This window comes from Gallinula chloropus (assembly GCF_964237585.1).
Source record: "Gallinula chloropus genome assembly, chromosome: 2".
Classification (NCBI taxonomy): Eukaryota; Metazoa; Chordata; class Aves; order Gruiformes; family Rallidae; genus Gallinula; species Gallinula chloropus.
The window spans coordinates 125,967,406-125,991,980 of record NC_140086.1 but is presented as its reverse complement, the minus strand read 5'-3'; the positions used below and the strand labels follow the sequence as shown (position 1 = coordinate 125,991,980).

The following is a 24,575-nucleotide window of genomic DNA, read 5'->3' as shown; positions in this document are numbered from 1 at the left end:
GCTCAGCTACACCGTGTGCACCAGCAGCACTGGACAGATTAAGAAGCAAATTACTTCTCTTCAGATGGGCAGCATCTCACCCCAAATGTGATCATGAGGTTTGTCTTTGCTCTAAGAAGAGTTTCTGGGAGATTCAGAGCAGAGAGTTTACAGAGAGGCGGAGACAATACCCAGAAAATGAGCGTGGAAGCCACACTGCCAACCTGCAGTATTTGCCTGCCAGACACGTGCTTCCTGCCCCGGTGGCTGGTGATGCTCTGAACACCCCGAGACCAGCTGCAGCAGGGTCTGCACGGGCAGCTACCGCACGCACTGCAAGGAATCCAGGCTCACTGCACACAGAGTAGCTTGGTGGGACTGCCAAAAGGCAGTGCTTGTCCCCCTCCCTACCTGTTTGTCTTCACAATGGGAGTAGGGAGCACGCACATCAGCTGCCAGCCGTAGGCAGCCAGGGAATTCAGCAGCGGGACGTAGTCTGTCTGCACTTCAACTCCCTGGGAAAGAAAGATCAACAGTCAGCATCGCCACTCCGACCAGCCCAGCGCCAAAAATAAAGGAAAAGAAAGAAAAATCCAGCAAAAAAACCCCACCAAGAAAACAATCTCTGTGTGGGTTTTCTGGGAGGGAGAAAGGGTTTGTACTCAAGTGGGTCACGTTGCACGTTCAGCTAGGCAGGAAGGAAAGCCTTCAAAAACACGAGACAGGGGACCGGTTGCCTGTACATCCCAAAGCGTTAAGTGAGTTTGTTTAAAATGGTAAACATCTGTGATCTTGTTTTTACACTGCCTGAGTCATTCATCCAGCTCTAGATGGTTCCAAATCTGAACAGGACATATTCATTGCATTTTATCAATTATCTCTTCTCAAGTAGTTAAAAAATGACAGCATTGCTTGCCTAGGCTAGAGTAAATCCTGAAGGCTGAAACCAGCTGGGTCACTCTATTGATGTGCATCAAGAGCAAAATAGCCAACAACAACAACAGAATGTAAGTACAAGTCTGTTCCCTTTATCACTCACAAATACCCATCGCTTCCTTGTTATTTTCAAGCAGGAAATCTGTGGGCGAGACCAGAAGTGTTGCTTTTCAGTGCAAAGTCTGGCTCCAGCGCAGACCCACCCAGCAGAGCCTCGCTAATTCTCTTTCTACTAAACAGCAGAGCCTGTAATTGCCACAGAAAGAACCACTGGTGGTTTCTACAAAGACTGCTCCAGCAAGGTGTCTAATTGCCAAGGCTTCCAGTAATTTAACAAAGAGATGCAAGGGCATATTTACTAGTTTTTCATTTTCATAAACACAAAGAAGGCAAATGGTAACTACTAGTCTCTAAGAATATAGCTATATTCATTTGGAATAACAATTGTATTTGCCAAAAAAAATATAAATATAAGCTCAGGCACTGACACTGGCTTCCTGGGCACGCAAGGAGCTTTAACTGCCCATTCCCAGTGCCAGGGTAAAACACAATGGCTTGGCAGCTCCAGTAAATCCATTTGTTCCGTAGTATTAAAACAGCCATTTGATCAGAACTAACCCAAATCCCACTGTAGGTATGTCAAGGTATTTTAGTCAATTCCAGTCTCAGCTATTCCTTTCTTCTAACACACGTAATTTAGGTCACTTGGGATCTTTATAACTGCCTGACTGCACCTATTAAAAACCTGATCATGACTACAAATTCAAATAGCTGAGGAAGCTGTATCACTCCTGCCTAAAAAGGACAACGAAAACTCCACCCCAGAAAGTGCATTTAAGAGAATGAAGCTTCTGATTTCTATGGAGGAACTTGCAGGGACTCACAGAGGTACAGCTGCTTCACAACACCACCATGTAGAGACCAGAACTGCTGATTCCAGGAGACAAAAGAGATGCCCCACAAGAGGGGAGCAGTACCAAGTGGCCTCTGAAGCGTTCATACAGCATTGACCATGGCAGATTTAGTCTCCTCAAACTCCCATTTGACTCTCTGCCCTTCCAGCTCTTTACACCTACTGTAAGGGGAAGCTAGCAGGACAGGGCACCATTACGATTTCAGCAGAGGAGATTAAAGATACCAGGGTTGTGCACTTGGAAATTGCAGGCCAAAACCTGGACAGAAAGGGTTTTTAAGGTAAATTGGATGGGTATTTCCACCCTCTTTCCAATTTTTTAAATAAAGTGTCCAAGGATAATGCACAACACCACATCTAGATGTCTAGGGAAAACAGATTAATAACATGCTGACATTTATGAGATTGGTCAACATCACCTTCCAAAAATAAAGATGAAAATATGCAATGTGAACACTGAGAATAAGGTCAGAGCATCTTCAATGGCAAGCCAGCCTGGGACCTGGAAGGACATGTGAAAAGATCTGACCAAAACACTCCCTCCATCGGACAGCGCTTATAGAGGAAAGAAAACAAGAGTGAGGTCACTCATTTAGGAGGTGGAAGACGAGCAGGTCAGTAAAGACTGCCACAGCAGACCCTGTTTGTGCCCCAAGCAACATCTTACGTTGCCAAGAGGATTCCTATTCTGAATTCATTGCCTAAGGTTGGTGATTAGCAAGGAGAAACTTCTCCTTGCATCAGGATGCACAATAAACGTCAAAAATCCAAGGGAGATCAGAGCAATGAGGACAGACACCAATACCTCACAGAGCCCATTCGGCTGCTGCAGGAGCCAAATTGTTTCAGGGATGTGCCATCACTCCTGCCACAGCCCACTGTCCCTGCAGGCTCTGAGTGGCAAGAGAGGGGCCAGCTTTGGACCTGTCTGGCTTGTCAGGATGAAGCATCATCTGCAGCAGATGATGCTGCATTTCACAACCCCAATGGTGCAGAAAGGAAAAGAGTAGGTTAGCACATCCAGAAGCGCAAAGTTATCAGAAAATAAATGTAAGATTAAAGTCAATTAGGCATAAAGAGTTGTGGATTTTGGTGGTTTGGGTTTTTTTTAAATGTGGAAATATAAAAATCTCTGTTGAAAAAGTGCCACACGACTGTTACAAAAAGGTGACCTCTTATTTTTCATATGTGCTGGTACCTGACACCAGGTACACAACACAGCATGTTTTGGAGGAAGGAAGCACACACATTATGCAGAGCTCCACACCTCCCTTAACAAGCCTTCTCTGAGGCTGCATGATGCTTCAATGGGGTCAGACACCACACCTCTTCCCCAGGTCCCTGGGGGAATAAACTACTCCTAATAATTGCCTGCATCTGAAGATGACAGACAGGAGAAAGGACTCATTCCTGAATAAACAGGTGTAATTCATATGGGCTTCACACCCCTTACTTGCAAATACAAATACTTGAAGCTTGCTTTAAGACCACCAGAAATGACTTCTCCCTCCCCCTCCTGAATCATCGGTTGTAACCCTATCCCAGGGCTGGAATTTGTGTGCCAGCAGGAGTCATAGCTATACAGTCCTTTAATTGGTGTCATATTAAATGCCTTCCAAAGCAAAAGCGCTTCTAAACAAACAATACACTGGGGGATGAGCGCAGAGGAAAAGAGTCATCTTGTATTCGTTTCATATTTAATACAGTAATTATTTTACCTACTATTATTTGAGACAATGACAATAAAATTTCAAACACAGTTTCATAAGATGAAATTACCATGGCCTTTCTAGCTAGCAAATATTGGATTTGAACAGGAGCAGAAGTAGAAAGTACGTGCCAGAGCTCGAGTGAAAAAGAAGTGTTCAAATAATGCATCTCAAACTGGGAGACATTTCTTTCAGTGAAAGGGTGGAAAATTTTAATTAACTTGCTTCCCACTCTCCTGTGGATGATAAGTAATCTCTGATCACACCTTGAGTGTCAAGAAGCCAGAGCATATTGAGCTAGGTTTTTCCCTTGACTTGACTCACATGAAAAGAATTCATTTTATTTATAGTTGTACTGTTTGTTTTCAGCATTTTCTCCTTTCACAGTTCCTTCTGCTCATTAGGAAAAATAAATGATTAAAAAATGATAACAATAATATCTAGGGCAAGCCATATAAACAACTGCATTAACAATTTTTCTTTTCTTTTTCCCCCCCTACTGCGGCAATTCTAACCTCAGCGAGACAATAAACAAGACAACTCCTAAGCTCTTCTGAGACAGAAGGAAGTTCCTGAAAAATCATCCTCTCCTGGGTTAAGTGAATGTGATTTAGTTACAAGGCAGCTGCGGATTGTCACTGTTTAATATTTTCTTCCAACTTGGATTAAAGAGTGGAAGATCGAAAACCCCATTAAATAAGTCTTAATAAAACCTTTGTTGGCAAATCCTACCAGGCTGCGTACAAAGATCTACAGACACATGGCAAAGAGGATGGCAAGTAAATGACATGGGTCGCTTTGGAAGTGCAGCCTACTGTCTGTGGGGTGAAACAGGCAGTGGTTTCAAACCCAACTCCTTACAAAAACAGTGAGAGGAGCGCCCGTGAGGGCGGCCACCTGCCCCCCCAGCCAGGGCTGGTTATCAGTCCCCCCACTGCCAAAGCCAGGGCTTTCTCCTAGGGTGCTGAAGGGAGGGAGTGGTGAAGGCAGGACTTGCACCTCAGAGAAAAAGAGGGAAAACAAACCGAGATACACTGAATATATGGGCTGCCTGAGAATTGACCCAGTAAAAGCCTGCTGCCAGTGTTTTATGTTTGCAGTAACACAACCCACAAGGAGACTAAATCCAAGCTCTAAATTTGTGCATTATTTGCCTTTTTTTCCTGTTCAAGACCTCTTCCATAAGGTAATTTCTGCTAATAAATATAACATTATTGTTCCATTACAAACACTTACTGGAAGCAAAAAAGAAGCTTCACAAGTGTTTCAGCAATGTAAGTTGGACTGTGCTCCTCCAGTTTTGAGCTGCTCCTACGCTTCCCTGTGTAACCCACCACAGCACATAACTAGCAGACACCAGCTACATACCCATCCATGAGCTTCATAGCAGAGGGCTGCGGGATGGCTCCTGCATCCACAGAAACAACCAGTGGCTTTTGGCAGCAGATGGGTCACTGATCAACACATACTAGCTGCCAAACTGGGACCTCAGTGTAAAGTTAATAGAAAAAAACAAATCTGCTAATAAATAAATCCACAGACAGGCTCTTTGTTCACAATTCCGGGCATATGTAAGTTAGACTGTTTTATGATTACTTAATGTATGTGAATTCATGCACTGTGAAATATTTTTGAGGATATAATACGGCTGTTACACTATACAGGGTAGCAGGACCCTGTTAAGGCGGTTTCTCTGTGATTCAGATGTGCCCAGCCACAATTTCCACAGGCACGGAGGCATTCACATCTGTCCCTATGTCTGGGGTAAAATAAAAGAACCAGCCAAACCCCCTCCTGAGCCCACAAAGCCCACTTCTCTCAGTGACTTCTGCAGATGCAAATCCTACTTTCAGCATATGCATGAACTAAAAGAACATCTGAGTGCTCCTGATACTGCCTGCACCTGTAACACAGAAGAACATTTGCACAGCAGCACAATTCTGCAATGAGAGCACAGGACAGGCAGGAAAAGCTCCATGAGGTGAACGTGTTGACACAGAGGGTTCTCCACAGAGGAAACACAGAAGCATCTTACAAAATGCACTGAAATTACTTTTGCACAGGCAATGTACACATGATAGGACCCTTCCACCTACCTAGCCATGGAGAACAAGAAATAAATGTGACCCAGCAAGCCATCAGTAGATTTGCTTAAATAACTCTGGCATTTTTAAGTTTCACAATTCCTGCCACACTTGTGCACTGTACCTTATGGTCATCACTGGCTTCACTGTTTGTCCACCAACTGGTTTTGGGAAAAAAAAAACCCAACACAGAAGAAACACTACCTGAGAACTTGCCTGCCCCAGAGTGCTTTACCACACAGAGCCGAATTATCTCCTTTCAGCTTCCCCAGCATAATTTCCTGTGGTTATAATGCATTCTCAGGCAAAATTTGGCTTTTTGCAAAATGGCTCTGTGCACCTCTCCACCATTATCACAGAAACACAAGGTTGGAAAAGACCCTTGAGATCACCGAGTCCAACCGTTGCTGTTCCTGTTCTGGAACTAATAATCTATTTCCATGTGAGAAATGCAGCCCCTCTGCACAGACCCTCTGCTGCCACCGGTTCAGGCAGCAGGAGAGCAAATGATGGCCCTGTCCTTCCCTTACATGCACACTGTGTAGGCAATTTATGGCTGCTTCCCATGCCTCTGAAAATGCTGAGGCTGCTGCCAGCCCTACCTGGCAGCAGCACTGAGTCAGAGGTGCATTAGCCAGGACACTACTGCCTAGCTAGAGGTGACATGCTGGGGAAAAGGAACAGGACTTGTGCCCAGCATGGTTGTTTAGACAGTTCCAGAGAGAACTGAAATACTTTTTTCTCAGCTCCCTCTTAAGTGGAGATTTCAGACCTGATATGCTCACTTTTTCCTGAAAGATTTTACGAGTAAGCAGAGAACTAGTTCTTAACTCTTGACCTTAAGCAAACAGTGACAGTCAGGAAGTGTTTTTTTTTTAATTCACACTGTTTTAAATCCTGAGCTTTTCTCCTGGTGTAGTTCAAGTGTCCTTCACTCATGTGCAAGAAGTGTTTGCTTTGCTAGACTTCCAACACTGCCAGTTCCACAGAAAGTATCAGGGAAGTTGCAGGTTTGTAACGCTGGATTTTATTACTAAATTTATCAACAAACCCAAAGAAGATTAGCCTTTTAATCCTCTATACAGCACATACCTAGTGAGTTCAGTGGACAAATATATATAATATATATGCTGCATTCATATCTTACATAAAGAAAAAACAAATCTGTTGAAGAGGCTTCTTAAGGTTGTTATTGGGGAGGGGGAAGAAGAGGGGGAGGGTGTTGTCAGATGTTCTTAAAAAGCAAGAGGGGGCAAAATGCTGAAATATTATGCCCAGACAACATCTGTGTCCTTTGGGTGGTACAGAGGTTAACTCAGAGAACTGCATTTCATGCCCATCGCCATCAGCTCCTTTTGCTGACCTGGTCATGCCTTTCTCCCATGGCTAGAGACAGCAGAACACAGCTTAACTGACATATGACCTAAATCAGATTTACAGACAAATCAAATCCTCATTTCCAGGGAATTTGTTTCGAGGCTTACATTAAGACAACTTGCTCAGCAGAGATCATTTTTTAAATCTTCTGATATGACGTACTTTAAAAGGTTTACCATGTCTACAACAGACACTGACCCCATTCAATTCTGCCAGGGAAATGGCAACACCATGATGTATTTCAGATTTTTATTTATGTCAGTACACCAAAGATAGGGCATAGCAGAAAATAAAAAAGTAATGAATCACCAGCTGAAGACTTTCAATGAGAAAATACCTGTAAATTAAGGGCAATAATTTCCAAAATGAACAAGGGCTCAGAAGCAGAACAATGCAGAAATCTAAAATAAATGTTACAGTACTCAATTTTAAAGACAGTATTAGCTCTTTTGTCTTGGGTAATGGGGAAGAGAAGGTGACAGATTAGAGTTGGGGAGAGGGAAATCATGCAGGCTCTGATTAATCAGAACTGTCTACCCACATTTGCCTACACAAGCAGAATTAAAACCATCAAACAAGTTTTAGTGCTAGATCTCAGGGGCTGTGGTGGAAATAATATACCCTGACATTTTCAGAGTTAAAGTGATAAGGATGAGAGCAGCATTTTGTCATTAGAAGTCCTGTGGTCATTTGAAGAGAATGCCCCAGCTCTTTCTTTGAGAAGAAGGAGTTAAATTACTCAGAGCTATTACATCCTGTCTGCTGCTTGGCGGGACCACATACTGTGACAGCTTCAGCTTTACATCCTCTACAAACTGACATTTTACACACACCCAGAGTGCATCACACTGTTCAGCTTGTTTTGTCTATTAGCCTTAGCAATTAAAAAGGCAGCACCTTCTCTGCTAAGAAGTGTGCCAACCCCTCTCTTTTGCCTTTATGGTTAAACAGCAGAACTTCACCTTTCCATTTAGAAACACTCTCTTTATATGACTAAGGGCATAGGTACATGCTACATGGCTTCCTTTTTCAAACAGCTTTCTTTTGTTGTGGCTGGGATTCTTTTGCTGCTTCTTCATAACTGGGATACAGCATAATAAATTTACTTTCAGTTCAGACTGCATCTGTACAAGGCCATAGCTCAAGTCCAAAGCTCACCCAGATAATCAAATCTGATACGAATTTAAGATAAGGATCCACTATACACATTTATGTCATGCTGCCCATCAGTGCTTCTTCCACTGCCTTGGTACAATCGAAAACAACAAATGGAAAATGTTAATCTACATCAGAGTTGAACCTATATGAAAAAAATAAGGTTTATATTAATGAGTCATTTCGTTACTCCTTAATTATCTCTGTGATAAATATACTTTGAAGTACTTGTAACAAAAACAAAGCCTTTACTGGCTGTTGGACATCTGTCACTACTGAACTCCGCTGCTCTCCCTCTACATCTCCTGTTTTACAGTCCCTTCCTCTGCCACTGCATTATTCCATGTTTATGGTAAACAGAGGGTGGATTCCAACAGGGTTTAGTGGAGAGGCAACCTGGTCTTTTGGGTACAACACTGGCTTCTCATCTGTGTTTCATTCAGTTGATGACTTCACCTACCTATGCCTGTTCTGTCTCAGAAAGCATGAGGTATGATGTCCTGAGAAGCTATGGCTACACCCTCCCTGGCAGTGTCCAAGGCCAGGTTGGATGGGGCTTTAGGCAACCTGGTCTAATGGAGAGTGTGTGTTCCTGCCCATGGCAGGGAGGTTGGATCTAGATAGTCTTTGAGATACCCTCCAACCCAAACCACACTATGATTCTACGAAATACCCAGGCAGTTATTTAAATGTCAGGAGGAGAAAACAAAGGTAGCCAGCTCTGCTCTTCCTCTAAATGGGTAAGATCTTTGCAAGAATTCCCTTTGATTTCCTTCCTTCAGCAGGCTTTTTCTTCTCCATATTCTTCCACTTCCAGGCTGGTAGTAACCTGTTCATAATGTCCCAAAAGGAGGGGCAGTTGATCTCAGAAGAGAAAAATTGTGAGTAAACACTCATCATCCAAATTTTAAATTACAGCAGAGAATAATCTGATCATACCAACAAGCTGTGTATATCCTCAGCTAGTTCCTGAAACTGCACATGCCAAATCTTGTATCTCGAACAAGAGTCTCCACGTCAGCCCTCACACAGACATGGTGTGCAGCAGTGCAGCATCTCCTGACACACCAGATGGCATTGGGAGATTGATTCCTTAATCTGTTGACCAGCTGTGCCTCCAGCATGGAACTGCTACAATTGAAGGCGAGTGATATCCCACCTACCAGGGCTCTAATGCTTCAAGGGGCCCTGCTAGAAGATAGTCTTCTGCTGAGTCTTAGTGTTTTGGTCACCACTTTGCCACCACAGGATCCCTGTTAACAGACACTGTCCTTGTCATGTAGATGGAGACAAATTTTTTTGTGTCCACACAGCAAATAGAGAGGGCACATTATGCAAAACTTTGCTGCAATATCCTACTGAGGCAGAGAACCTTTCACTTGGTCTAAGAGTCAAACTGATTCAGACCAAGAATCCATCTAACTCAGAAAGCTGAGTCCAACATGGCCGAAAGTGACAGCTAAGGATGAGTGGTATCTATCAGGGCAGGTGTATGTAGGACACCTGCCCCAAATGTTCTGTGTACTTCCTCTTGTCACGCCTGGTTTGGTTTCTACTGAAAGGAACACGGGGTTGTGCAATATGGGACCATTCTGTGATGTGAGGTGAGGGGTATTAAGTGAGGAGGATCAGGCGGTTTGCTTCAAAAACACATTTCTGATCCGAATTAAAATGCTCATATAAACACAAAGATAGGCAAGGTAAAGGAAAACAAACATCACTTCCACCTGAACCCACCGCATTCTCCAGAAAGGAGTTCCATAGACCTGCTGCCTGCTGCAGAAAGAATTACCTGAATCACCTCCTCATTGCTGCTCTCTGAATATTTACAGTGTTAACAGCACCTTCTGCAGTAAGGTGCTGTCAAACCACAGCTTACACGTAGTATGTGCCTGCTGTTTCACCCTCTACTCCCTTCTTTAACATACAGTGAACATTAATGCTTCCTAACATTCGCCACCTTCATCAGCACTGACCTAACGCACTGCCAGAGCCGCCTCTCATTATCCCAAACCCTTGGTCCTGAGTGCCAGCACCACAATTTGACCCTAAAGATGAACAAGAACTTACTGTCAAGTCTGTAATAACTGAAATAACATTAAATGTAAGGAAGGAACTATTTTTTTCAGATGCACATTAGCACAAGAAAAGGTGCTGTTAAGTTTCTAGACATTCTTATACAGTAACTTCTTGCTACACTACAAACTCATCAGCTAATAACCAACCCCTTAAGCCTAGCCTCCTGAAGTTTTACACATGCAGTCTAGCATCTGTCTCATTTTCCCTTAATCCATCCTTTTGGCATGTGTGTGCCTTGCTTGTCTTTCTTAGGGTTTTACACCATTTACAATAGATTTCAAGTTAAAAGATCAGGTATCGCCTTTATAAATACCTAACACCTATTTCTGTCAGACAAGTAATCAAATAAAACAAACAAAAAACACTTCTAAGAGGTATGCAAGGGTATTTTCTTTTCCTCCATGATCTTTTGCTTCAAGTCACAAAGAATTTTAAGCCCAGCTTTCCAAATACCTATCTGTGGTTTATCAGATTTGCTGTGGATGATCAGTACTGACTGATCTACCTAAATGGTGCTCCTACTGACCTGAGTGTGCACTTGGATCAGTAAAAAGCCCACCTATGAGACACATATATCCAGAATATATGGTTCTTTCAGCATAAGAAGGAGCTCAGAGAGAAGCAAATGCAGCTGTCTGTACATTCCTACTGCACCTAAGCCTACCTAAAGTGCCGCCTTCTTTAGAACTGCGATGCTGCAGTGACTTGTGTGATCACGTTGCCCTGACAACCAATGGAGATCCTCTTTATAGTTAATCTATCAGACAGCTGCATTTTTGGGACAGATAGCCCTGAGTTTCATTGCTCACCATCACTCACATTTCCTACCCCCACAATAAAGAATGGAGATCAAAAGTGCATTCGTGTATCATACAAAGCTCAAGGGTGGTTAACTGGCATTATTGTTACGTTGCATCCCTTCGCCTCCCTTGCCTGCCTGGTACTGTACCAGACCAGCACGTGAGAGCCTGCCTCACAGTCTTGGGAGTGTTTTGATTTACAAAATAAAAATCAAGAAAAAACCACACACTTACCTTCAGGACAGTCCACTGCTCTACAACAATTGCATCATAGCCCTGCACAGTTTTACTGTCTTCCACAGCAGCGTCTTCAAAGAGAAACATTCCATCCATTGTCCCATGTAAAGAATCTGTGAAAACATAGGGTTATCTGTATGTTTTATAGGAGACACCCCATATGCAGTGAGGTATTTGAATTTATTAACAAATTCTTCTAAGGATGTTTTTTTATTAAAGTGTGTAGACCTTCCCCTCCCTGATAGTCCAGCTCTGTTAAATGAAGGAGACTGGTATCTCCAGCAGTTTTTAAGAGCAATCCTACTCTCTAATAGCAAACCTCACTGTCCACTCTGTTATTACAGAGTTTGTCTTTCAAAAACACAGCTCTCCTATTTTGAGAGGGCAAAATTAATTCAGTCCTCAGTTCGGCAGTACTGCTCACCTACTTGAAATTATACACACCCTATGGGGGCTGTTAATTATTATTATAAGACCATATATTATGTCAGCTTCTCAAGGGCTCTTGAAGGTACACTGATATTAATGACTATACCCATTCATTCACACAAGTCAGAACCCTACATATGGATCAGCTGTTGCAATTACAGTGATCTACATGGACTAAGATGATCTGGCGTATCTAAATGGTGTGAAAGAAAAGATACATTCATAACTATTTAATCAATTTATGAAGGCATTTTGACCATCTGGTTTAGTGGCTCTCTATTCTCATTTGCATTCCCAGCACGGTTTTTCAGACAACACATACTATTATAGTTACTTGAGCAGCACTTTCTCCTTCAATTTAGCTGTATACTCCATAATCAGCAATCACTCCCATATGCAAGAGCTCAGGTTTTGTCAGCTCCACGACAGATTAGAATCAGAATAACCTGGGGGGGGAGGGAAGGAAGGGGGAAGACAACGACGACACATGGATGACGACCAAACCAACAAAAAACCTTACCTTTCCTTACTAAAATAAACTGCATGATGAAGCATTAGAATTATATTTAGAAAAAAATGTAAATAAGCAGTACTATTCTCTTTATAAACACAGAAAACTCCTCCCACATTGTCACAAAGCTTGACTTTCAAGGTCTCTAGTTTAAATAATGCATTTATCCTGTACAGCTGATTATAAAGACCTTGTTTATCCCCTCTCTAAGTGTTGTGTTTTGCATGATAGCTTCTTTACAATTTTAAGAAAACTTTGTTCCTTGGACTGGTATAAGATGTGCTTTTGAAATGTAACCACATATGCCAAAACAACAGATTCCCAAACACACAGGAGTGTCTTCTGGATAAGACTGCGTAGCTGTTTCATCAGGTCCCCTTGCTTTCCTTGGTGATGTTATGAGGTCAAGAAATGCCTGTGGGAAGACATCACTGTTTCCAAGGGAAAACACGTACCAAACTCAGAACCAATTTTCAGAAAGAAGGTGAAAAGGATTAAAGAGGTTTCCTAATTTTTGCAGGGACAATCTCAGTCAGTACCTTCAGATGTCATTACATGATCTGTATTAAATTTATTATCTGGAAACAAGATATTTAACAAACTAGACTCCTACAGCTGGAGGCTCTAAAAGACTTCTTGTTGCAGGTGTCAAGCATTCGCACATCCCTTTGCTCTACTTTGCATAGTACTCTCTAGCTGCACTTTCCAGTCCTTATGCTCTAAGTGAGCAGATGCAAATACTCATCTAAACAACAACAGGGTAATTTTTATTTGTTTCTTTGGTCGTGAAGAAAGAAAGTTGTAAACCACTTGCTAGGGACTCCCCTTGGGATTCTGCTGTGAGACTCAAAGAAGCAAAACCAAATACACCGTGTACTTTCACACTGAGTGTCTCCTCAGGCAGGCTGCCTGTAACTCCACTTAGACTAAAGAGGGATGAAGCTTTCTCACCACTACAGCGAACTAGTACTACACACTGCTCCAAAGAGGACAAACTGGACTACAAAGCCACAACTCCTGACATCTACATGAATTTTTCATTCAAATGAGGAGAGCTGACATTTTTGTTGTGAAATAACAGGCCAGATCACTAAGTAGCTGGCTTGCAGGTTAGAAAATGTAGGGAGAACAAGCTTGCCACATAGAAATGGGTACAAGAGTTAATTACCTTATTTCATTCAGAAATGGCACTTTGTTGAACCCTACATTTCAAAGTGGGAACCAACTCAACTTCTGTGCAATGTATCACATTCCATCATCCCACACCCATGCCCAAATCTATTTCAGGGGGCATAATGTACAAATAACCCTTTAATTTTCCAAAGCTGGGATGACAGGACAGCACCTGAGGCTGAAATCAGAAACCCACGGACCCCAACACACACCCAGGCCTTGCCAGGAAGCTTCACGCAGCGCTGGTGTACTGTGCTCCTATACCATGAGTTATCTTAATGAAATTCAGTGCCGTGCTGTTGGCACAACTGCAGCTTGAGCTCGCCCCATGCATTTGCCAGCTAATTAATAAGCGATCAAAACACAATCAGCATGCGTGTGTTTACACTCAGTCATAAATCATCCTTTATGTTTCCCTCTGCTGCGCATTCCGCTCACGCGGTTCACAGCTTCCACATATGTGAGCATTATGGCACATATGTAATGTTTTAGAAACTAATAGCTGAGCTCATGAGACCCTACAGGCAGCAGATAAACTTGACTGCGCTTCCTCGCTGGATGTACACTGATTACTGTTGAATGCTTCATCCAGTCAGTCCTAAGACCCATTAATTTTTTCGCCAGGAAAGAAATCTATAGAAAATGAGAAAACTGGAAGGGGAAAAACAATGAGGGAGAGGGAGCTGCTGCATCCTGGTGTCTGCTCAGCAGAGTGATGCTGGTGAAAAACTCTGTAAGAGAAACTAATTGATGACATTGACTTTTCCCCCTTAACCATACACAAGCCTCATCTCTACCTGTCGTGCCATGATGTTTAAACTTCCATGTCATGAATACATCTGCTAACTCTCACACCCTGGCTGTACATCTTCCATTTTACAGGTCATCTACTACTCTTCCAGAAGAAACTGGGACATAAAAGAAAAGATAATTGGATTATTAATTCCTTTGCATTTGGGATGCTGAGAATAATTGGGGGAAAGGAGAAAGCAGCAGAAAGAGATCTAACAGTGCCCTATTTTGGAGAAAAAGGAAGCTCTTACACAGAGGTGTGAAAGGGCAAGGAGGTGGACAGCCTGAGTTTATCTGCAATACCTTTATCACACAGATGCTCTTGAGTCCAGAGCAACTGAAGTCTACAGTCATACGTTCTAGAGCTAACCAAAATAATCCAACATTATTTAGATATAGAGGTCTAAAAGATTAGTCATCCAAGGCTCTCTTTACAACTGATGGAGAGAAATAAGTGTTGTTTCATTCAGAGCCCAGTTTTATGGAATCATAAAGTAATTCAGATGGATGGGGACATCAGGAACTCTCCAGTCCAATCTCCTGCTGAAAGCAGGTTCAACACAGGTACAGACCAGATTGCTCAGAGTTGTATCTAGCTTCATCTTGAAAATTTCCAATGATGGAGATTGTACAACTTTCTGGGCAGCCTCTTTGAGAGCACAACTGCTTCCACGATGGACAAGTTTTTCTCTATATCCTAACAGGACCTCTCTTGTTTTGATTTATGCACTTATTTTCCTCATCCTACTACCATACACCTCAGTCAGGAGTCTGGATCCATCTTCCCCACTAAGCTCATTGGCAGTGTAGATCTGTTTGAGGGTATGGGGGCTCTGCAGAGGGACCTAGACAGGCTTAATCAATGGGCCAAAGCCAACTGTATGAGTTTCAACAAGGCCAAGTGCTGGGTCCTGCACTTCGGCCACCACAAACCCCAGCAGTGCTACAGGCTTGGGGAAGAGTGGCTGGAGAGCTGCTCAGCAGAGGGGGATCAGAGGGTGCTGACTGACACCCAGATGAACATGAGCCAGCACTGTGCCTGGCCAAGAAGGCCAATGTCATCCTGGCCTGTATGAGGAACAGTGTGACCAGCAGGGCCAGGGAGGTGATCTTACCCCTGTACTCAGCCCTTGTAAGGCAGCACCTTGAGTACTGTGTGCAGTTTTGGGCACCACAGTATAAGAAGGACACTGATGTGCTGGAGAGGGCACAGAGAAGGGCAACCAGGCTGATCAGGGGTCTTGGAGAACAGTTCTTATGAGGAGAGGCTGAAGGAGCTGGGGCTGTTCAGCGTGGAGAAGAGGATGCTGAGGGAAGACCTTCTGGCTCTCTACAGCTACCTGAAAGGAGGTTGCAGTGAGGCAGATGTTGGCCAGGGGAGGTTCAGATTGGACATTAGTTAAAACTGCTTCACCAGAAGAGTGGTTGCCTAGGGAGGTAACAGAATCACTGTCCTGTTAAAAAGGGGGTAGATGTGGCACTCTGGGAGATGGTTTAGAGGTTAACAGTGGCGTAGTGCTAATGGTTGGACTTGATGATCTTGAAGGAACTTTCAAAGCATGATTCTTGATAACCTTCTCATAGGCACTGTTAGCTCCCCCACACCTGTCCCTTCTCCAGGCTAAACAAACTCCTTCAGTCTTTCCTCAGATGACAAGTGCTCCAGCCACCGACTATCTTGTTGGCCCTCAGCTAAACTAGCTCCAGTTTGTCAACATCCTCCTTGTACCCTTTGGGGAAGAGCGAAAGTGAAAACAGTATGGTGCTCCAGATGCAATCTAACAAGCACCAAGTAAAGGAGGATAATCATTGCCATTTATCTACTGGCTATATTCTTGTCATTGCAATCTGGTACACAGCTGCCTTCTTGAATGCCAGGGCATACAGTTGGTTCACCATGCCATCTACTAACATCTCCCAGGACCTTTTCAATAGCCCTGCTACCCTGACAGGCATTCCTCAGTCTGGATTAGTTAAAAGGTCTCTCCCTTTTCAGAAGCAGGACACTCGTCCTCATGGAATTTCTAAATTCTCCTTCTGGTGTGCTCTTCCAGCCTGCCCAGATTCTTCTGGACAGCAGCCCAGTCCTGAAGCACATCAACTGCACATCTGAGCATGGATCATCTGAAAATCTGACAAAAGCAAGCCCTATAGCCTCTTCCACATCACTGATAAAGTTGTTAAACACAACTCCCTGGATAGATCTCTCTGCTACTCTACTTGTCACTCCAGAGAAAGTGTGACCTGTTAACCACACCCTCTGAGCCTAGACATGCAACTAGTTTTTTTACCTGTATAGTTGTCTTCCCATCTAGGCTGCATGGTCCTAACTCAGATTAAAAAAATATTGTGGGATACACTGTCAAACTTCCTTAGTGAATTCACCCAAAATGACATCTGCTGCTTTCCCTTTAGTCACTAATCTTGTGACTTTATCACAGAAGATAACCAGTTTTATCAAATCTCCTTCATATGTCCAGAAATATTTTCCAAGAACACTCATTCAGTGATTTCCCTGTGAAATAAGTCAGGTTGACCCATCCTGTAGGTCCCTGGATGGTCCTTGTGGCCTTTGTTACATGACCTTTGTGTTGGAAACCTCCCCTGATCTCCATAACCTTTCAAAGATGACTAAAAGTGGCCTTGTTATGACATTAGCCAGCTCTCCCCAGCACGCTTGGATGCAGACCATTTAGTCTCAAGAACTCAAGCAATCACTGTCTTGATCTTCATTCATTGCTGCTAGTCATGCACATCTTTGAGCCTTGCCAGAGGCCTGGAAAACTGTGTCAGTGACAACTAAGGCCAAGGATGCACTATCTCAGTCTTATCTAGCCCTGCTGTCACTACATCACCCATCCCAATCTCTCTGATCTCTTTTAGGTATCTGATGATGGATAAGGTGAATCACAATACAAACCCTACTGACTGGCCTAGATCTCCACTGATTATAATGGCACTTTTAGGTGACAACTCACATGCAGCTACCTGCACGGCAGATGCCTACATTGATTCAGCTGAATCACATGTGACCTACGGACAAATATCAGCCACCTAACACTTTAGATGGTGAGTTGGTCTTTCCATTTTCCAGTTTCTCATGCAAGGTATTTCCTGATTCCTATGCAGTTGTGTTCTCCTTTGGTAATCTCTTGTTTAACAAGATTTAGCTGCTGGAACTTGCCCTACATGAAAAGGGTCTTTAGTAATTTCAAACGTTAGTTCATTTGAAACGGGGCAAGTAAAGAACGCCAATGAAACAAACCCACTCTGACTTGGCTGTTTGTGGTATCATTTCCCAATCTCTACTCTTGAGCTGACATAACTTCACTCTTTCTTAAAGAAAAGGCTCTGAACAGAAAGGTTACAATCACTGTCCTTCCTCTGAAAATGTTCTATTACCACTGCATTTTTTATTAAGGTATCCTACTGTGCACAAAAAGCTATTTTCACAGAGTTGTATAAATATTTGATGTAGCTCAGTTGACAAAAAGCTATTTTGATGTTTTTGCTTCTGATTTACCAGAAGTACATGGGAAAAGATTTCTTACTTTACCTTGACAGCTCACCCAGTGGGCAACAATTTTCCCCTTGTCTTTGAACTACAAATCCCCCTTATCTAGGAAACCAACCTTTAGGCTGCTGTTGCTCTCAATGAGGAAAACTAGCTATCTGAGGCTTTACGTGGCATGTAACCTGACTGTTGGCCTTTGCTTCCTATTTATATTCCTCCCTCCTCCTGAATCTTTTCACCTTCAGTACACACAGAGAAAAATAATTCCATATGGATGATAAAAATCCCAACCAATTCAGTGGAAAAGGTGACTATAATTGGCCAAATGCATCACTGATTCTTCTCAGTCAGAGGCAGTACCAATGTAACAGAGAAAACCGATCTGACCCTCTAAAAACCTTTCCTCTTCCAAGCAGCTCACATTTTGTTTCATTTGCTTTGTCTTCAAGTACTGCCAATGCTTTCTGGTTGGCTGGCTGGCTTTTTCTGAGTTTGAAAGGCAGGAAATTCAGACAGAATGATAAAACAAATTCAAGAATGCCAAGCATTTCAAGACCTGCAGTTCAAAACAACTAAGGACGAGCAGGCTTGTGATTACTCTGTTAAGGCACCAAAATATAACCTTATCTTTGACTCTTCCTCCCTTTTCACTCTCACCTTCTCACGCTACAGATTTGAGACTTGCTGTTATAGGAAATAAAGAGATGCTACCTGTTATATTCTTTCCATTTACAGTGGCACTAATCTCTACCTTGCTGCTACAACCATCACTTCTCACTACAAGAGGGCAAGGGTGACATCCCACAAGCACTTTAGATCAGTAGGCAGGATTAGTTTACACCTGAGACTACAGGCAGAATTCTCAATGACATGAGCTGGATGAAAAACACCAGCAAGTTACTGAACTCCGAATTTAAATAACTAATTTTTCACTGTAAGAACATTCAAGGACCAAGCAAGCTGCTGTTTCTAACTTACCAGCAAAATCTGAACACCTTAAATATATAGACGAACTCTATCTACATCATTTATGTATAGTAACTTGCAATTGTGTTATATTTCTGTTTATAATTATCTGGTCAATAAGCAAAAAAGAAGCAATTGTTATCAGTGAACTTTAAAACTCTTCTAAAAACTAATTATTAAACTGTTGGCAGAAGGAAGAAACAGATTTGTGACTACTGACAATCTGGAAATCTTCACTTCATTGGGCATTCCAAGGACAAGGAGGAAAAAGAAGATAACAACTCTTCTTTTAAGTCTAATAAGCAAAATAATGCACTTTATGCCAAAGAGAAAACCAGCCCCCAGAACAAAGAAATGCCATACAACCAATTAAAGAAACTATGTTAACATTACCTACATTTTGATAAAGAATGATCAGTGAATAAGGAAACCAGCTACAAAGAAATGGACATGCTACCATCAAAGACTAGAAAAAAGTAAGGAGCTGAGAAGCCCTCAGCCCCCCAACTTTCTTCCCTCCTCCCTGTCCTGGGTTGCTTCATACTTGTTGGCACAGGAATGAAAAAACTGTTCCATTTCTCTGCAGCACAGGAACATTTTAGGATTAAATCGTAAACATTTAACTGCAATTGACAGCAATTTACAGATGTACTTAGCAAATGTTCTTGTATTAGCATGGGCACGTTCACAGTGCTTTATTGTAACTGTTCTGATTAATAAGCTTGTGGAAATCTTAACTCTGAGCTTTTTGACTTCTAAACCTGTTCTTCCTGTAGCTGTAAAATGCTAAGAAGAATTAATTGTTCATCTTCAACCTCTAATCTAATTTAATCCCGAATCTGACCACTTTTATACAATTTGCTGTCCTGTTTGCCTAGTAACTTTACTGTCATCATTCCAGTCTCCTTTATCTGTGTCCACAGGCAATTATCCAGCACTCCTCACTCCCTACCCAAGTACATGAACTTCCCCCAGGCCTCTGTTATGTAAATGAACTCTGGAAGTTTAATAACAGAAAAATGCTGTGTTTAAAGCATTTTAGAGAACACTGATAAGCAGTTTTTATTAAAGAAAACACTAAGCCTGATAGAGCCAATTAGATTTGTCTCTATGAGTTGCAATTCATACACATAAAGTAAATGACCATTTGTTTTTAAGCAAGTTAACTAGCAATTACAAGGCCTTCCAGGAAGCTGTGTGAAAGCATTCCATCAGTTGAACTTTAGACCTTCCTTTTCTGCTGCTTGCTTGCAAAATGAAAAATTAGGATTGCCTGTTAATATCCTGATTGACTTTTACCACAACTGACTCACATCACAGATTTTATCATGGGTCCTGGATTTCTGACCAGCAGCAAAACGGGAAGAAAATGCTCTGGAAGGCGTTCCCCTGTAATTTTGAGGCACAGACCTACTAATCTTAGTAGCAGTGCCCAATCTATGGGTTACCACATTCCTTTTGAAGAATGCAAACCAAAACAAAATTAGGTGACAGATTCAGCCATAAGCATTTTAACCATGAAGTGTATTAGTCACACAAAATTTTCCAGTAAAATTAACTTCCGCATTTTAAGGTCCAAGTTATTCCCTAGGTTTGTTTTCATGGTCCCTTGGTTAAGCCTCTCAGATCCCTATTATGCACCAAGGCCTGTCTTTGTACAGCAGGCTTGTCTTCAAAAACATCACAGGGTCCACCGATGTAGTACAGACTGGCTACAGTGCTAAGCTAGATGCAGTGCTGTGTTTTTACAACATACAAAAACCTGTTTTTTTAATCTTCTGTTTTTCAATTAAGACCAACATTTATCCATCACTCCTATGAACACACTAGTTATGATGAAACACGCAGAAGACAATTTTGTAAAACAGTAGGCTGTCAAGGTGGAAAGGGTCTCTGCAACAACTGGGAGTAACCGACTACACATGGGCCAGATGAAACTTCAGAGGGTCCTTACACCAACCTGGAATCACACAGATGTGGTATGTGGCTGGAAAGCCACTCTTCCATTTATGTCATCTGCTTTCCAGTCTTGTTAGTTTAATTCACTTGACTTGGTACTGTTTACTAACTCTGTGTATGTCTGCAATTACAGGATCATCTCTAGCACATTTATAAAATACAATGCATGATCTGCTCCCCATATTCAAATGCCAAAATATTTCCTGCGCTTTCATTCCATTTCACTGAAATAGGCTGATCTAAAACAAATCTGTCCCAAGCCTATATTAAAGCACCTCCCAAATGTCTTCTCTTCAAAGATAATGACCTCTATTAGAGGAGAAAGGAAAATAATCACAGCATAATGCTTTCTGTAATTTCCATACCATTTACCATTCCAAGGCTGAAGATGGCGTTTACCAATGAGCCTCCTTTCCTGAAGTGATCTGTCATGTGCTCCAGCCAGTTTGCTTCTAAGCTGTTGACAGTCTGCCCATTCCTGGAGATCCTCATAGGGATAGTCACTGTGTAATACTGGCTGCATTTCTGTGGGGTTTTCGGCTTGTTGAAGAGAACGAAGATCTCTGCTTCTACCAAAAAGTGAGAAAATGGAGTTATGCACCAACCATATCATAATACTTCAGCTAAAACATCTTATAACCCACTGTTTGCCCTTGCCCAACATACTCTGCAACTGCAAAAAATACCTTGGGATGTGGGTATCTCCTGAACACACTTCTGCCATGTCCCACACAGTAGGATCCCAAAGCCCAAGCTGGTATTTTAGTTGCTGTGAGAGTACATGTTTCTAATAATGGATTCACTGTTGATATTAAAACATTTAAAGGCAGTAATACACGAGTACTAATGGACAACCTCCTTACTGGAGTTATCAGTGTTAAACCAAGATTGGAAAACATGGTCCACAAACTGTTTTAAGTACAGTAGCAGTCACAAAATCACTAAAAATTAAGGGTCAGCACTCCTTGTTTTTTCTACTGAATGGATTGTTAGAAGAGCTGTGACACTGAGGACAGTTCAAACATGAAATCTTACTGCAGATTTGCCAAAAAACTGCATTCTGTAGATCATGGCCATTAAACTGAAGTTTTAAATAACTTGGTTTTGGCAATATGATGTCATGGATCCAGCAAGTACTAGTCTCATCTAAAGAAAATGCAATGAACCATTAACATAGAGACTATGCTACAACTGGTTCATTGACTTCGTACATTTTCTAGACTCTGCTCAGTATCTCCTCTAGTAAATCACAGGAGCAGCTAATGCAGGCTCATGATTACAAAAAAGTCACTGCTGACAGCAAATCTGAGCTTTCACAGCCCCAGAATCTGGAACAATTTTAAGTGCAGATACACTTTCCAAATTCTCAGAAGGGCACAACCATCAATAAAATCAAATCAAATAATTTCTTTTTAATTTCCATTGTTTTACTTATTAATGCACACAGAAATTGATTGTAAAATTTCTATTGACTTCCAAATGCCAAAACTTCTCCCCAAATAAACTGATATAAAAGGGAAAGACATTACATGAAATTCATTCATTCAATAATCTCCTCCTGTTTCCAAGTTACAATATTCTACTCTGAAGTATTAAAGAAAGATGCCAAAAGAAAACATCACTGAGCAATAGTGTGTAAACTGAAAAAGGCATTAGAAGGGAGATGCTCAGAGACAGGCTGGCACCACTTGAAGAAGAGAGCAGGAAGCTCATGATATAACCAAACATGAAAAAGAGACCTAATCTCAGACATGAACCTTGGTTGAAATAGAACAGAAAGGAATAAAATCAGCAGCATGGATCCTTTTGCTGTTTGCCACTTGTTTAGGAAGAGCAAAATGATGCTAATCCTAACTCAGAAGAGCTTACACAGAAAACTTCTATGACCCTCAAAACAGACTCGTGTTGAACATGAAGATCTTTCTGGTGTATATGAAGACATTATATATTAACAACAGCAAATCATGGAACTGGAAAGCCACAGGGAGATGATAGTTTGGATTTGACTGGATTTGGATTTGACACTGAGCTGTTGACAATGTGAATTTAAAACGTGGGGGAGTCTTTCAGTGGTTGCCTTGGTTTGTCACCATTACTGACTGCATAGTACACCAGTCCTAACCACTGTTCCTATCACTAATGACAACAGTTTTCACCAGTGACCCTGACTGCTCAGACATGGACAAAGACCCCTCCAGTTTGGTTCTGGGTAACAAAGCACTTTAGGACATACAACTGGAATACCCATGCCTCGTTCACAGGTAAATGATTTTCAACGCTGCTTTGAAGAACCCTTTAATCAAAGGGAAAGTGAATGAGCAACACACAATATTCAGGGGGAAAAAATGAAAAATAAAAAGAACACCTGAATAATATAAAACCTAAAAGAAATAAGAAAATTAATATTCCATAAATATTAAGAAATTTTACTTCTTTTTCCTGAAATTTTATGCAGGAAAGAAGGCATTTAAAAGTAGTAACTTCCTATGGAATAAGTATGCGAACTGGAAAAAAAACACCTGATGCTTTCTATCTTCATGTTCTCAAGGAAGGATGGAGAACTGGTGCCAAAGACTGAAATACATTTTCCATGGGAGGAAAAGGGAGTGCTGTAATAACACAGATTCATACAAGAGTAATAAAGAATTCAGCAATGTTGTACAGGCAATAGATTTGGGAAAACCCCACCAATAGGTGAACTGTCACACAAAACTGCCTTCTCAGACTTTCAGTCTTCAACAGCTTTTTGATAACTCACCAATTAGAGAAAAAAACTGTACAAGAAATAAATAAAGCCAAAAAGCACTCAGAGAAAAAAAAGAGAATTCTGGAAACTAAAGGTATTTTTAAAATAAAGCTCCTTATCTGCCAAACCAGCAGCTGTAATAAAATCCTGCAGTGTTATAAACAAATTTTAAGTTGGGAAGATTGGAGGTCATCAGCTTCACATTATGCAGAAATATTCAGAATGTGGTTATTTGTAGCAAAATATTTCCACTCTCCAGTAAAGAGAACAGGATCTAAAAGATGATTAAACTTGTTTGGCTCACTCTCCCAAAGACACTGTATACAAAAAAAGAGAAAGAACTGGTCTGATTAGACTCAGAGATGACTAATTTAGAACTACAAAACTAAGAGAGTTATAAAGTGTAAGATTTTAATGTAAACCAGAACACATTTTTCAAATAATAGCTATACTTTGACCAAATCTGGTCCAACAAAAATTGAAGTATGGTAAAAGGTTTACTAGAGTGTGATCCAAATCTGATGGCAATAAGCTAATTCCATTAAACCACAACGGAAACCAAGACAATAGCCCAAGGAGGGTACAATGTCATTCTCAGTCCTACACACAAAATCCCCAAAAGGATAGGATTGTTTGACTCAAACTATGTAAGACATAAAGAAAAGGGATAAATTAAAGTCAAGGACAGTACCAGCTGAAAGGAATGTGCATGGAATTTCCTTATGTAGATTCGTAGCTTGTAAGGAAAGTAAGTAAAGTGGTGAGAAAAACAGTGTTTTCTAGGATTTAAGCAAATACAGGAAAGAAAAATATTTTGAGGTTTAAACTTGAAAGGGGGCAAGATGGTTTAAACTGGAAATGGGGCAAGAGTATTTTTTCTTGATGACTTCTCATTTTCCAAATTACTCTGGTCTATATCCTATTTTGAACTACAGTTCCTGCCACTGAAGAAACCTCAGAGTAGCAAACACCTTAAGGGGGGTACTCTGAGATCTCAGTTGAGACTTTTGTTTCCTGATGGCATAAAATGACATTTAAAGGTGGAAAGCACACCTGGGGAGAAATATGTGGAAAAAATGAAAAAAAAAACCCCAACAAACCAGAAAAAAAAACTCCACCAAGAAAACAACCAATAAAACTTACACAAAAAATTAGAATTGAAAGACAAATTATGAGGAGCACCATTACCAAAAGGACCTTTATTATGAATTAGCAA

General features: G+C 41.5%; 1 protein-coding gene across 1 annotated transcript in view; it reads right to left on the bottom strand.

Moving 5' to 3' along the window:
• Positions 1-24,575, bottom strand: part of RFTN1 (raftlin, lipid raft linker 1) — a gene marked incomplete at both ends in the record, with an annotated part of 88,339 nt that overhangs the window by 4,827 nt on the left and 58,937 nt on the right. The window contains 3 exons of the mRNA XM_084260451.1: positions 391-494; positions 11,267-11,382; positions 20,979-21,182. Of these exons, the coding sequence (XP_084116577.1) occupies positions 391-494; positions 11,267-11,382; positions 20,979-21,182 (424 nt within the window). The remainder of the gene's footprint in view (positions 1-390; positions 495-11,266; positions 11,383-20,978; positions 21,183-24,575) is intronic.